Source organism: Centruroides vittatus, unplaced genomic scaffold, assembly GCF_030686945.1.
Source record: "Centruroides vittatus isolate TY-2023 unplaced genomic scaffold, ASM3068694v2 scaffold_324, whole genome shotgun sequence".
Taxonomy (NCBI): Eukaryota; Metazoa; Arthropoda; class Arachnida; order Scorpiones; family Buthidae; genus Centruroides; species Centruroides vittatus.
Genome location: NW_027122701.1, coordinates 3,793,193 through 3,809,852, shown reverse-complemented (window position 1 = coordinate 3,809,852; position 16,660 = coordinate 3,793,193). Strand labels below are relative to the sequence as shown.

The 16,660-nt window shown below is 29.7% G+C and overlaps 1 protein-coding gene across 1 annotated transcript in view; it reads right to left on the bottom strand.

The window, feature by feature from the left end:
* Positions 1 to 225: 225 nt before the first annotated feature.
* The window catches only part of hyd (E3 ubiquitin-protein ligase hyd), a 169,577-nt gene continuing 153,142 nt past the window's right edge, over positions 226 to 16,660 (bottom strand). The window contains 8 exon segments of the mRNA XM_067286014.1: positions 226 to 1,201; positions 1,272 to 1,372; positions 3,840 to 3,984; positions 7,014 to 7,139; positions 7,212 to 7,440; positions 8,009 to 8,224; positions 8,341 to 8,471; positions 12,027 to 12,271. Coding sequence (XP_067142115.1) covers positions 989 to 1,201; positions 1,272 to 1,372; positions 3,840 to 3,984; positions 7,014 to 7,139; positions 7,212 to 7,440; positions 8,009 to 8,224; positions 8,341 to 8,471; positions 12,027 to 12,271 — 1,406 coding nt within the window. The 3' untranslated portion in view covers positions 226 to 988.

Below are 16,660 nucleotides of genomic sequence, written 5' to 3'. Positions count from 1 at the left end.
AAATATGAGATTTTAACTCTGCATCTTTATCATTGTCATTACAGGAGAACTGCTTACAAATAGTGAAAATTTTTTTAAAATCTCTGGAATTCTTCATATTTCTACAGATACTAATTTAATATATATTTATATGAAATTAGTATGATAGCAGGTATTGATGAACAGATTAAGTAAGTTAATTCTTAAGTGAGAGAAACGTTTTAATATATAATGCAATAAAAACAATTTCAAAGCATAAAAAATTATTTTATTTTAACATACAGACAGTTTCAGATGGAGAAATTTTTCAGGACAAAGTGCAATATTGCCCCTTCTTATTTAAAATTATAATTTAGATAATACAAAGTTTGCCTGATGCATATTTTGCACAAATCTAAAAGTTATTTTCAAATTTGCTGTCATTTTAATGCAGTGTGCAGTAGAAAAAATCAATATCAATTTGTTCATTTTTGGTCAAGACAATAACAAAGGTTCTATCAATTCTATCTGGATTTTTTTATATATATAATATATATATATATTTAATACAGAATAACATTACTATTACAGATACAGACATTGTATTTTGTTTAATCATCCAATGAAAATATTTAAGATTAAACAATACTTACAAATAAACATAGCCGACTGAGTATCTTCTTTACATATGATAGATAACAAAGTTATTTATATTTTCATTAAATTATTCTGCACTTTAACTTCAGAACAATTTTATAATTAGTCCTTTTAAATATAATCCAGCTTGTACAATTTGCACAGTAGGTCTTGGTTTTATCCTATCATTTAGCCGAAGTTTACCAGAAGGCCCTAAGTTTATCAGACAATGTAAAACAAATTGTTTCTTGTATTTAAAATCCACTTGTCCTCACCACAATCCAATGATGTTCACTTTATTTCATATTTGTATACAATAGCTAAAATTACTTGTCACTTTCCAAATTTGATCATGAGATTTATACTATACTAAAACAAGAAAATTATGAGATGACTAGACAAATCCAAAGTTTTTCGTTTTGATTGCCAAGAGCAGTTTAGCTCTTAAAATCGTTTTAGAGGAATAGAGAGGTATGTAAAGACGAGAAATGCATGTATTGGCAGTAGGAAGATGCTGGTCGTCAGCCGGTCTGATGGTTATACTTGGCATGGGCTGAAACCCTTCCTCACTTGCTGGGAGAGCAGGGCTTCCAGTCCAAAAATATATCTAAGAGATTGAATTCTTTCTTAGAAATTTTTCAAAATTATGAACTGTCAAGTTAAAAAAAATATCATACCAAATCTTGTTTCTCTTGATTTGTCATACGTTCTACAATTGACCAAAACCAGCGTTTGAAACGTATCAGTTTATCTCCACCTTCCCCAGATGGTGCACCAGCTAGTAAATTTAAAATGTTTCTATATTAATTATTTTAATCAATTTAACATAAAATTTACTTAATAACTATCCACACAAATAATTCTTGTATAAGTTAACAAAAGCTAATTTCAATTATATAAATCATACACATCTTTGTAAATCTACTAGATTTCAAACCAAATTCTAATTAAAAGTTTCAAGACTTACAAATTCAAGTTCAGTAAAGTTAGAAACAGCAAACAATTTGTTGTTAGTAAATTTTCCAAGCATCCTAGTAATTTAGCCAGACACTTTATATGTCCATGCATATGAAGGGTCAAAAATCAAAGAATGTATGGTTTATAATAATTCTATGTTTAAAAAAGGCATTAATAATAAATTTTAAAAAATTAATCTTATGATATGTAAAATTTAATTTGGTGATTTAATCAAAACAAACAATAATGAGGATATTGATAAATGTCCAGGAAATTGCAATAGTCCATTTTCCATCTTGTAAAAGAGGTACCAAGATACTGTATACAGGGTGAGTTTATCATCTTGAGACAATGAAATATCTTAATTGGATCTCATTATTTTGGAAAAAGGATTAGACAAAAGTTGTAGGGTTTTGAAGGGGCAATCAATTGGTGACCTTGACCTTCAAGGTCATTTGAAGATCAAGTCTGTTTTTTTCAATTGGAATACATATTGTTGATCCTGGAAATGGAGAGTGACAAATTTCACAATCAGCCATGACCTTGAGTACCCCAAATTTGACCTCTGAAGGTCATCTCAAACAATCATTTGAAATGCAGCTCAACAAATGCATTGAAGTGGAAGGGCATCACTTTGAACATTTGTTATAAAATTTTTCCCCAAAACCAATATCTCAAGTAACAGTGAGAAGTAAAGTGACTCACTGAAAACCATCACCCTGATAGTGAGAGGCAAGGGGATTCACTGGAAATAAGCACCTTAAAGGGAACAGAAAAATACTGTTTACATTGTTACTCCTGGGTAGTGCTGAAAGTAGTGAATGCTTTTAAAGCTCGAAGTAATAAGGTTGTGAAAAAATGTAAATTTTACCTCCGTCTATTCCCATAATAAAAAGTAATTAAAAATTTTTTCTAATGGTTTCCCATTAGAAAAAGCTCTCAGTTTTAACCTTAAAATAATCTTGACCTTTGACCTAGACCTTAAATGTGAAAGGTATATCCAATTGTGAAATTTCCTGCTCTTTCCATTGCCATGGTCAAAAAACAAACTTGACTTTCAAATGATGTTGAAGGTCAAGGTCACCAACTGATTGCCCCCTTCAAAACCCCACAACTTTTGTCTAATCCTTTTTCCAAAATAATGAGATCCAATTAAGATATTTCAAGATATATCTCAAAATAAAAAGCACCTTGTATGTGTCAGAACACTTACCTTACTGATATTCTGAACAAGTATTGTATGAAGCATTCCACACCATATCTGAATAGATATACTGGTCATGCTTTGGATCCTTACCTATCCATCTGTTTGGGAATGGTTTGTACAAGCACTTGTAGCCAGGTTTCCACTAACTCTTCCAAATGGTCAAAGGGATATACTTCCACTATTGTAATTATTACTTAAAATTATACTATTCATATGGCATAGTTGTAGTGGGGTCAGATGAGTGAGAAAAAAAATGAAATTTCTGTGAACTCCTTGGGGAATTAATTATAAGGTTCCAAAACTTTAACTGAGGGGGTTTAGAAGGCTTGATCCAGGTGGGGACAAATGATCTGTTTGCCCCCTCGCATATACCTTGACTGCAGCTTTTTTCAAGGAGAAAGTCAGTCAAGAGTGCTACCAGAACCAGACAACAGAAGGATTGAAGAATACAGTGATAGGAGTATTTTTTCTTCTCCCACCAGATTATTTCCACAAACATCTCGGCAAACTTGATGCCTTGTCAGACTGCCGTGATCATGGCAAAACTCGCACTTACTTTTATATTGATATCCTGGACAAGTTAAAAGAGATATTGGAACATTACAAGAATTAAAAATGGACATGACTTCCCAGACATCATGTATATAAATACACACAAATGCATACAGTATACGCATGCATTTGTTTATTTGATTAAAAATGATAAATTTTATTAAATATTAAGATTTTCAATGGCTTTAAATATAAAAGCTGTAAAAAATAAAATCAATTTTAAAATTAAATTTCTTTGTGGAGGTTAGAAAATGCTTCATAAAATTTAAAATTTTATGAAGCATCCTGACCAAATTTAAATTTGATCCTTTTAATTTTGTATATAAATATTAAGTTGTAAATGTAATTTTTTTATTACATTCAAATTAATTTTTTAGTTTTTAAATTTCAAAAAATAATGCTTAAATATTAATTAATTATATTTAATAACTTCATTTTTGTAGTGACTTAAAAAGTAAACTTTTATACATTTAAATATAATAATTAATTATAAATACCAAACAGTAAAACTTATTAGATTTATTCTTACCACTTTCATCATTAAATGATGTATAACTTATCAATGTCTGAACATTTATTTCTCCTACTCCATTTAATAATAAACGAAAATCTTCAGCAGTTAGTCCCTCCAAACTAGCAAGAGGCAAGACATCATAGACACCAGTACGTAAAGCCTATAACCAAAAAAAAAAACAAATTATTTTATAGACATTTATCACTAAAATGATGACAAATGATGTTTATAGACTAGGATCCAGTTACTACCTGCAATGGGTACTTCTCTTTTTTATTAAAAGCAGATTTATATTTTAATTCTTCGTAAAATAAAAAAAGGAATGTCAAGAAGCAAGAAGTCCAAGATAAAATAAATGTTAATTTTTTTATAAATGATCTGAGTCTTAAACAAACACCTTGAGTTTTTCAAATACAATAAAATGACAGATTTTTGATGATATGAAATCTGCTTAGTTTCAACTGAGTAAATTTCTCAATCACCTTAATGAGTTTTTATAGAATATAGTTAAGTTCATAATTGTTTTTTTTTTTTTATAGTTTAAACATTTGTATACCACTTGTATCTTTTTAAACAAAATAAATAAATAACTTCATTAGATATTACAATGCTTTTGCAACAGAAATTGTAAGAAAGCCACTTGGATTCTCAAATTTGCATTAATTCTTGTTTATACATGATATGAAATTCCCACAAATGTGCACTCTCATTAAGTTGTCATTTTTCTAATTTTTATATGATATAATACAGTAAAATGTCGCCAAGGAAAAAAAACTGAGTTACAGATAATTCAAGTTAAAGAACAATAGAGTGAAAAATGCAGATCCTGAATAGATTTGTACTTTTACCTCTCTTGCATTATATAAAGAATCTTTGATAGTTTTTTGTTTTAAATAGTCTGTGTAATGCTTTTCACCAAAATGTTCAATGTAACTAATGGAATCAAACAGTTTTTCAATATATCTTGTTGAGATAAAGCAAGGGGTCCTCTTGCTTTGGACTGGAACATTGTCTACAAATGGGTGTTGGACAGTAGATACAACTAACTGTCTGAAAATTTCATGGAAATCTGAATATAGGATCATTTTGGATAGAATAAATATTCAAGTTGTGTCATGGAAGTGGAAAGTAACATAAATCAATGATGAGAACCATGAAACCATTGACTTGGAGAAAATTTGAGTAAGGAAATTCAAATTGGAATTGTTAAATTCCTATACTATTCCATTGAGACCAACAAAACACTTCAATTTATTCAAGATAAAGAAATATTTGAGTTACAGAAGTTTTACTGTATTTAATTGAAAATAAGAGTATTAAAACCATCTGTAATTTGATTTTACTGTAACAATCTAAATAAATACTTTAAATTGCAAAACTTTTGGCACTGATCTAAAAACAGAAATTCACACTACTTTTTCACATAGCCATGTTTAAGGGCATTTATTACCCAAATTATCTCAAATACTAAAGTTTGAACATTTCTAGTGTTCAACACTAGTCTAAAGCAGAATTTTAAGCTAAATGATGCCAATAAACTGAAAATACATGGTAAATTATATAAATAGGTTATGAAAATGAAATTTTTTCAATACCTATTTATATTTCAATGCTTTTGAAATCAGGATAATTTTTAACTTTGATTTCCAATTGTTGACACTATAACTAACCAAACTAGAATGGATTACAATTGTAAAACATGTACACATGCACTCACTTACCTAACTTTTATCTTATGTTTCAATGGATCAAACATTAGATGTCAGATATATATTTTTTGTTGTTAGAAAATGATTCAGTAAATATTAGAAAATATGTTTTCAATGACTATCTTAAATTAATTTGTACAAACATATTTTGCCTAATAACAAGAATGACGTTAATTTTATTTTTGCATTAAGATTTTTTAATTTTAGTGATATAGTCTGAACATTTAAAATATTCTTATTTAGTTTTATTTGAGTAAACTATTCATATTAAAATTCCTTAATAAAAGAATTGCTTCAAAAATAAATTATTACATGCTTATTTCACATAACATACACAATACATCTACTAACATTACATTATTATTATTATTAATTTTTTTTTATCATCATCATCAATTACAAAAATCACTTTCAAGAAAAAAAGTATTTTCAGAACTCTTGAAGGTGCAAAATGTATAAAGAAACTTCTTAATCCTATTGCAAAATCCAAAATCATTAAGTTTAACAATATTTTGCTGAAACTAGAAAATGACTCAATGAAGTGCACAAGAGATATTAACGAGGTTGAGGCCAAAGTTTTAAACGCAAAAACGTGTACGTCGAACATTCAGCGCCTCTTTCCTGTAAGCCTAGAAGTTTGACAATGGCGTTTGGAATGTCGAGCATGATTCCACTGACATTCCAAACACCATTGTCAAACTTGCTAGGCTTACAGGAAAGCGGCGCTGAACGTCCGACGTACACGTTTTCGCATTTAAAACTTTGGCGTTAACCTTGCTATTGTAGTTTGTTTGTTCACAGTAAGATTAGAACCATCCTTCTTTTTGGAATCTTTTTACATATTAGAACAGTTCTGTTGATACAGTAGCCCTCATTATACTGCACATTCAGATATATTGAGCTTTTAAAAAAAATAAAAGTATCTTAATTTAAAAAAATCAGTTGTCCTTAAATTTTTACTGGCAAAGAAATATTACTTTATTCCAATCATTGGCCTTGAAACTACTATTACATGAAATACTACACACACAAAAAAGCTAATCGATAAGGAAATCGAAAATAAACATAACAGACATATCCATCTACCTGTTTTGTCATGCCATTTGATATATCATTCACTAGTTTGTCTAGTGACACGCATGATATAACAAGGAGCTACTGTATGTAATTTTCTGCACATGAAGAAATCTAATGTTATGAAATTTGAAATCCCACATCCATATTCAGACTTGGTTTTTCATAATAAATGAGTCTGAGTCAGTCATCATCAAAAAGTAGTTGTAGAGATTAAAGTGTAATCTCCAAAACTGTTTAACATTGAGAAATTTTTCATTTCAAGAAGACAATTGTGTTATTAATTATTAATAGGGAGTCAAAACTAGATGTTTATTAGTTCTTAGTTTTATTATAAGGCATTCTCTTACTATTCTATCAAAGAATTTACCATTTGTCCATTATACTAAGATAAAGAAAAATATACCTCAAGAGCTCTTTCCTGTGATTTCATCATACGGTATTCTGCATAACGTCTGACATAATCATACACATTTTGACTATTAACTTCTATACTTCCTCCTCCTGGAATTAATTCAACACTTCCACCACCCTGAAATATGATTATTATTATTAGCAATTCTACTAATTATGTTTAATAATTTTAATACAAATAATATATTACCTCTTCCACACAAAGATCAATGCAGAATGTTAAATCAAGTGCAGAAAATATTGTATTTGAATCTTTTGATTCAGCATCAATTACCACTTGTCTTAGAGATTCATACAAGAGTGGATCAAAGAATGCAAGATCGTGCCATCCTACACGCCTTCCAAGAATGAATTTAATGACATGACGATTTAAGAATATTGGACATAATTCATTCTGCAGCAAGCATAATCCAATCACACTAAAACATAAAAGAAAGCAATAACTATTAGAAAACAAACACTATTATTACTATGGTACTTTATAACAGTAATAAAATATCTAAGAAAACAGTCTGTATCAAGCCAGTTCATATAAAACAAACTGGCTTGATACAGACTTTTCATACTAGAAAGAAAGGAGAGAGAAAACTCAAATATTTAAAACAAATACCATGCTAAATGCAAAGCAAAAAAAATCAAAACTGATTTAAAAAAATTTGTAAAAGACTGAAGAGAAGCAAAAAGTGTCTGAAATGCATTTCCTAAAATATAAGAATATAACTTGGTATATGGCATCCTCAAAAGAAACTATTACATAAGTTTTATTAACCTGTTATTTCATTTGTTCATTGCAAAACCAAAAATGTTTTTTAACTAGAATTCTAAATCAATTTAGCATTATTTGAAAAGAATTTTTTTATTTAAAATACTTCTTCAAGAAAGTTATGTATCTTCATCCATACTTAAATTGGTTTATATCAAAATTACACTAGTTTCTTAGTCACAATAGTTGTATCAGATAAAATTAATATAACAATCTTCACTAACCGACCAACATTACGAAATGCATTTAATCTTTCTGATGTGGATTTTCCTTGACGAGGAGAATAAAAGCCTCTTTTCCCTGGTTGGTAAAAAAGCGGAGTATTATCTTCCATGTCGTCGTCATCTTCGGCATCACTTCGGCGTGTAGAACTGTTCCTACGAGACCTATCTACTAAATTGAAAACATCCAAATCCAACAATGCTTCTGAACTCGTTTCTCTGAAAATAGTTAGGGATAAAGTTAATTATTCTGTTACCAAAATAGCAATTTGCATTATTTTCTAAATTTTTAAAAGCTGTAAAAAGATCTTATCTTAAAAAAATAATTTACTAACCTGCCATGGGATAATATTATGTCAACAGCTTCATCTACTTTCAATCTCAAAGCATCTTCAGAAGCTAACAACAAAAGTAATTGTGCAGCAGATAATTCAAGTAACATGCCAGTAATTTTACTTGCCAAAGACTGAAAATATAAATAAATACAATCAATTTATTCCATAAAAATAAATAAAACTAGTATATTGCACAAATTTGTCGTATCACAATTGAATTAAGGTGGAGCCAAAAACAAGGAAGTGACTCCTTCACCTGTTAGGCATAATAAAGGTGATCATTACACCTCACGGACATGGACAGATGAACTTTGCACTTGTTGCCTCAAAAGAGCCTTGTACCTTCTACTTGCATGCCACAGGAGAGACAATCCTTGCACTTACCGACACAGAGATGTGCTCCAAGAACAAAATAATTGCCATTGACTGTTTTATTCTTGTGTTTTGTTTGTTTTTTCTGCCTATTTTCTGTTACATGCACACAACACTGTTTCCATCTTTGACCCCTATGCCTAAATTCCATTACATGCATTCAGTCGCATTAGAAAGCATGAATAATGTCACTTTAATACCTTTGTACATGGAAAATGAAGTCATGGATCCCTATTTTTAATTTTCCAGCTCTGTTATATATAACAGAGGGAAAGTATGGCAATCAATCAAAAAATGACTCAAGATTTTTAATTTTTGGACTCAGTACCTTAAAACGTTTAGAAATTCATAAAACTTTGGGGGGTTTTTTTTTTGCTGTATATATGTGTGAGAATGCGAGAGTAGAGAGCCATTGATTCAAAAATTTATTCATTTTATTTATAACATTCCTAGATTTTCCCACTTGATCAATAATTTGCAATGTAATATTTTAGCAATAAAATAGACAAAAGTCATAATTTGTCATGGGAAAAGGAAATAGAACTTCTCTTAGAAAGTCTTACCTGACAAACATCTGTCTCTTGCATCAGATGTATGTCCTGTCAGACGATCAGAATACTAAAATCTGATTGGTGAAAACTGAGAATAAAAAGGGGAAAAATTCACAAGTTCAAGGCAGTCCACAGAATTTAACCTTGTCATAATTGACAGCAGTCCTCCATAATACAAAAATGCCATAAACGACACGCAGTCAACATTAGGAAGGAACCTGCCATACCAATAGAAGAAGATAGTCCCGCTCCAACTCTACAGCATTCATCTCGCATTCTCCAAGTTTGACTGACAGAGGTATTATCATTATTTTTAACCGATTGTAAACTCTCTCTTGCACATTTAGAGGTGTATTCTAGATAGACTCGATTTATGATAGAGAGATACATAATATAACCTGTTTTATTTCACTTATTAAATCCTTTTTGTTATTTGTTAACCTGTTTGATCCCTTTGTTGAGTACAGACGTTCACCCCGCTATGATCAGAACTTACCCGCAACTCCTCCCCACGCAATAGAATAATAGCTCTCATAACATCACATGTTAGGGTGCAAAACTTCTACCCTAGCTGGTGTCAGCCCTGACGTTGGAAGGATCCTGCAATCCCGACAACATTCTATATTTTAAGCCATCCAGTGACAGAGTGAGCAGGCCTTAATGACCCGATGGACCGAAGGGGTTACGAGTAAACATCGTAACTACACCCCATAGTCTCACATATGGATGTTAGTGTATGGGGGCACGATTTTTTTCACCCTCTTTGAAGCTTAATAACTCCTGTGCTTTTTGTCAAAAAGCACAGGAGTTATTAAGCATTTTTTCCTATACGTAATATTTAAAATATTACTATATGATGTTACTTTGATTGTTTGGATACATTAAATACAACTTAAAGTGTTTGACTTTTATTATAAAAATATTTCATATCAATTGCTTGTTTTATTTCTTTGCTAAATGCTTACATCAATGCAGGAATCATTCTCATTTAGTGATGCCATAACTTTTGTCACAGGTTGTATCAAATTTAAATTACTATCACCAAACAGTTTGGAAATATAACAATGAGATACAGATTACAAACTTAAATTGGTTTTTTAAAGTAAGAACTTTTTCAATACAGTTCTTGTTAAAATTAAAGATGAATGAAATACAAGTACAACATGGCATTTCTACCATGCGATTTCTCTAACAGATTTGAGAATTTGGAAAATCCTCTGTACAAAATTTCACAACTTTTAAGTACATACTCCATTATTTGACATTTTTAAAAATTCAAGTAAGCATGCATGTTGTCTCAAATTTGCCCACAGATTTTAGAACATTGAAATTTTCAATTTGTTTTGTGCCTTTTGTCAGGTATAATGAAAACTGATAGTACAACTTTTTTTCTTCCTTGCCCTAGCTTTCCTATTGACATTGTCATTGCTTTCAGACTTTAGTCCTTAAGACTGTTACAGTGTTTTGTTTTTATAGATTAATCTTTGTATTTAATAAAGTTTATTTAAGCATTTTTAGGTAAGTGTTATTAACCTTTTTTTAACTGTAGTTATCATTCACAAAAATTCAGTATTCAAACACAAATTATGGACGGAAATTGCTTAGTACTCAACTGAACAAATGTGACTCTAGGACAGGGATGGCGAACCTTTTCTGCGTGCTCCTTTATAGTTACTCCAAGTCTGCATGCCACATAGTAAGCGTATTAAGCATACTTATGTTTAAAAATGTTTATGCGTGCAGAAGTTTCAGACTTGGAGTAACTATATTTAAATTTGGCCGAATGGCCAAGCGGTCAAAGTGGTATCTTATCACTCTTGTGGACCCGAGACCAAATCTGGACGGATCGAAAAAGCCTCAACAAATTTTCAGGTGGTGATCCGTTCCTCACCACCCAGCTGTCCCATTATGAGCTTGCTAGATAAAAAAGCCCTCTTAGTGCCCAAACGGCAAAAAGAGTTTTAAAAAACTATATTTAAATAAATAAAATAATATGCTGTAATTAGAGTAAATGTAAAGAAGTTGACTGAAAAAGATGATAAACCGAAATGGTGTAATACATGCCGGATGATTTCTCTGACATGCCACTTTGGGCACGCGTGCCATAGGTTCGCCACCTCTGCTCTAGGACAAATTTTCAATTAACAACATACTTTTATTTTGTCATCCATAAAAAAATGAAGATGTTGCTGATACTTCTGATCAAGATCAACAAAAATGTTGAGATGATGACAATACTTTGTAAAAGGAAAATGCCCTCCTTTAATTAACTAAAATTAATATTAACATGTAATAGGGTACTTTTAATTGTGATTCTTAGTTAATTATTGATTGGAAATAAATTATCCATTGCTTTAATAAACATATTTCTTAGTAATGAAAAAGAATAGTATACTTTTGTTAGCTTTTAAAACCTAACTTAATGTTTTGCACTAGGTCTTTTGTTTCGTATAGCATGAATTTCCATAACATGGCACTTTTTTGAAACATAACTAATGTGTTATACAAGGGATACCTGTATATTCAATCATTTTAAGTTTACAAGGAATGCTTGTGACAAGCAAGATTTCTTCCAATTAACAAAATTATCAAATAAAATTATACATGTAAAAAACAAAACAAATCACAATATATTTCCTTCTAACTGAATATAAAAATTCAATAATTATTGCAAACTAGAATTAGATTCAGAAAAGCAGTAATAACATAATGAAAAATTTATTGGAAATAAAAACATAATAAATATATTAAAACATTACTTACAGGTCTAAGTACTTGAACTCTAGGATAGAGACGTTGGCCCAACTGCTGACGATGTGTACTTAAATGGTCATTTCCTCCTTGACCACTGCTTCCTGCTTCTCCTGGCATGTTAAAATGAGGTGCATCATAACGTAAAGTTATCTGAGACTCTCTCTCTCGTGTTTCTCTTGGTCTTGGAGGTGGTTGACTGGCTCTTCTTTGCTGCTCACGTTCTCTTTCCCTTGTCCTTAGTCTTTGTATTAAATCTATAAACAAGATAGTTTTATTAATATATAAAGCATTTCTTTAATATAAACTATTAGTTGAAGTATGAGACTATAAAGTTTAAACATTGGTATTTTGAAAAATTTTTTTTAATCCATAACTACTTTCAAAACAACTTATAAAATGTAGCTCAAAAATAATTCATCTGAAATCTTTGTCAAAATATAATTTTTGTTACGTTATTATTATTATGCTATACCAGATCAAGGTGAAGGCATAGCTACAGAAACAGCTGCTCTTTTGTTTGTACACTGTACATATCTACATTTAAGAATTTTCTGACTATGGTATGTGTTTAATTTGGCTGTTTTCTATGATCACGTTACTTAATGCATGTACTATTGTTAAAAAAAATCTAATATTTCTAGACTTTTGTGTGTAGTAGTATATAATATGACAACTGTGCAAGAAAAGACTATATATGCACAATAAGTACCTTATCTATTATCTACTAATTTTATTAGTGTACATACTTGGTGATTGTAAAGTACCCCTATTCAATGCTGTCTAGAAATAGATTTAGCAGTCCAACACAGCCAAATCTGATATGGTGACATTTCAGGACATGCAGAAGATATTTCCATAAAAAAAATTACAGTAGAGAGTCGTTAATCTGAACCCCGGTAATCCGAACAATTTTCAGTCGGACTGTGTCGTGCTGAATCAAACGTTTTTGATACTAGATTTACTTCTAAAGAATAATTTTCATGTTTTTATATTCTTCAATATATTTATTTTGTTTGTACAAAATGAAGAAATAATTTTTAACGATACGATAGCCTCGATTATTATAATAAAAATTTTCGTTAGGCTTAAAAATCGATGAAAATTCAACACAAAGCGACACGCAACGGAGAAAAATTTGAACGTCGGACAGGTTAATATATTTTTTCGTACATAATCGGTTATCCGAACAACCCGTCCCCAATTGATTCGGATTAACGACTCTACTGTAGTACCAAAACTCACCACTATTTTGGCACTGCAAGGAACAAACATTTTATTTGTACATTTTACATGCATTTTACAAACATTTTACATGCAGTATGATACTGTCTTTTAAGGATGTCTGATTTGTAATATGTCCTCAGTAAGCCACAGTTTTTATATATCCCCATAATCAAAAATCACAGATTTATATCCAAAGGTCACTAACTAAAACTGGATAAAATTTAAAATAACAAATAAACACACTACATACTTTCAGCAAATTTTTGTGTTTATTGCAAATATTTATGACTTTACTGAAAGGCAAATACATCAGGCTACGTTAGAATCTACACTACAATTGTTAGAAGAATGTAGTTGAAAGAACAAATACAAAATTAAAATAATACAGAATGTTAACTTAAATAAACTTATACTTTTATACAAAAGATTTAAAATATTAAATATTAAAAACATTAAAAATTTATTTTCTAAACATAGAAAATGCTCTAAGATCTTTAAATGTAATGGTTTAAAATGTGGAATAGAAATATACATAAAAAAATCTAGCACTATTGGAGATCTAAAAATCACCTATGAAAGCTAATTTTATTAACACTTACCATGCTAAAAACGTAATATTACGTTTCTCGATATATCCTGTAATTTCTAGCTTCAAAATGTAACAATACATTTTCAGCAATGAAAATACGATTTCTTTGTGTATTTTAGTGTGTCTGTTAATAAATAGTGGGCAGTATTTATTCAGAAATTTGAAATATAAGCGATTTTGTCCAATCACGATCATTGCCATATTTTGCAAGACAATATCAAATCATTTTATTTTTTATATATGAGTTAAGTTTAGATATGGCGCATTAACATACGAACTAATAATTGTTTGAATTCATTAATAAAAAATCAACAAATATAGTGCTATTTATATTGATTTATCTGACAAAAATGTTGCGATTATAATTTAGGCCTAACTGAGATCGAAAAAAAAAAGTAGACCACGTAATTTCGTTATTATTTTAAACCTGTATAGTTTATATCAGTGATTCTCAAAGTGGGGGTCGTGAAAAATATTTGGGGGGAGTCGCTGAAAAATTGATTCTAGATCAATTTTTTTCAAATATTTTATAAATTTACTATGGGTTCATGTTTAGAAATAAAAACTATATAAAATAATTTTTACTTAAATAAATTGCACATATAAATAATAAAAAGAATATAAATATTTAAATACGAGCCTAACCCCCTCCCTCTGGGATGTTTTTTGACACATACTCATTCTTCGGGGGTCCTTTGAAATTTTTAAGTGCAGAAGGGGGGTCGCGGTCCAAAAAGTTTGAGAAACACTGGTTTATATGATATTACATAATTTATATACTTTTTAGATATTATCAATACAAAAGTCGAATTCCTATATTTCCAATAGTGCTAATGCCATCTTATGTACATTTGCTGAACCAACTCAATTACAAAAAAACAGCTACAGTCAGAAAAATGTCTACTAATAATATTGATACAGTACATCATTATTATGAATAAATTTATCAATGTACTATATATTTCATACATAAAAATATGAATTTTAAAGTTATATTGCAGTTTTTAATTTTTTTTTCATTTTATCTTTATCTCTAAAACAAATCCAAATAACATTAAAGCATAATACATAAAAAACACACACATCAAAATTGAGTATTGTACAGATAAATGTTTCCAATATCAGAAACTGTTTTTACTTTTTACCTAGCTTTAGTCAATCGTTTTTTTATTTTCAGTAGAAAATACTGTAAAATTGCTTAAATCAGTCAGCACACAGATAAGGAACTAGGTCAACTGGACCAGCACGGTAAGTGTTAATGCTAGGGATGCAAAGAGCATCTCTAATGCGTAGAAAGCTTTGTATGAGATTCTGTGACTGGTGTGGTTTACAATAATTTATACCTTTTTACTTTTTATTTCTACTCTTTCATGTTACATTAATGTTAGTTAATTCTGTTAGAAAATATTCTTACAATTTATAAATACAACAAAATTAACCAACATTAAAAGTATAACATGAAAGATAAAAATAATCATTTATTGAAAATTTTGTTTCTATCTATAATGCCTTTATTGAAATCATAATTTGTTGCAATGTAGCAATTTTCTGATGCATGGTATAATTTTAAGAAATTTCAGTACCTGTCCCACAGACAGGTTTACTTAAAAATTTTTACATCTCTATAATAATATTCATTTTGTTTTCTAAAGAAGACTGAATATAGTAAAAGAAATAAGTAAAGCAAGTAAAATATCCTGTTTTAATTCTAATCTTGGCACTTTTCAATTTCCTGTTTCCTTATATCACTTTCATTATCATTGTCAGTCTCATTGCATTCACTAACACATATGCAGTATCTTATTTAGAGCTGTATCTTGGTTGGAATCTTTTTCTGAAGAGACTGCTTATTCTACAAATGGATAGTAGGTAAATGATCAAACAGTTCTATTTCAGGTGAATGAAGTTCAATATGTAATAAAGATGTTAACGCTTTATCAAGATGACTGTTCCTGCAGTCATTCTTCACTCTCTTCATGTAGGAAAATCCTCTTACACATTCAACAGAATGCACAAGAAGACTCAAGAGCAAATCTATTAATGCCAAAATATCATGTTTTTTGTACTTGCATTAATTGCAGCCATAATGCATTTGTAACTAAAAAAATCTAAATAAATGTTTTCACAGTGATACTCACTCCACGTCAATAGCTTCAATCTGAATGTTAAATAACTGGAGAGGAGAAGAGTAGAAATCTGTATTGTTTGGGCATCATTAACACCAAACAATTATTCTCTTTCAATTAGACAAGTTAAAAAATTAAGCACATGTGCTGATTTCATAATATTATGATTTGTATCACTAAATGTGCTCTTCATTTGGTCATTATAACACAACCAAAAAAGTCATCTGTCCCAATAGACAGCATGTCCATCTATGTTTTTAGCTGAACAGGAGGATGTGTGTAAAAATTATTTTCTGCTCATGCAATATATTTGTTAACTGAATTCATAGAAATATATATTTTGTCATCACATTTCAATTTAGATTACATTTTTCTATTCATAAATAGATTTTTGGTATTGTGTGTTCCTGCTAATAAATTAAAATTTATTTTCAAAATTCAAAATAAAATTAACAAAAATACTTAACACTACAAGACAGTTAAGTTATTTAATTGGAATTTTCTGGTATGTCTGCAAACAATTCATTATATCATAATTTGTCAGTTTTTGAAAAATTATAATCAATAATCTATTAATTCCACTAATTATATATTGCAACTAATGTGACCAGACGTCCCGTTTTGAACGGGACTGTCCCGTTTTAGAGTTACGAGTCCCGGTGTCCCCGAAATGAACTCTGGGACACAAAATTGTCCCGTTTTCT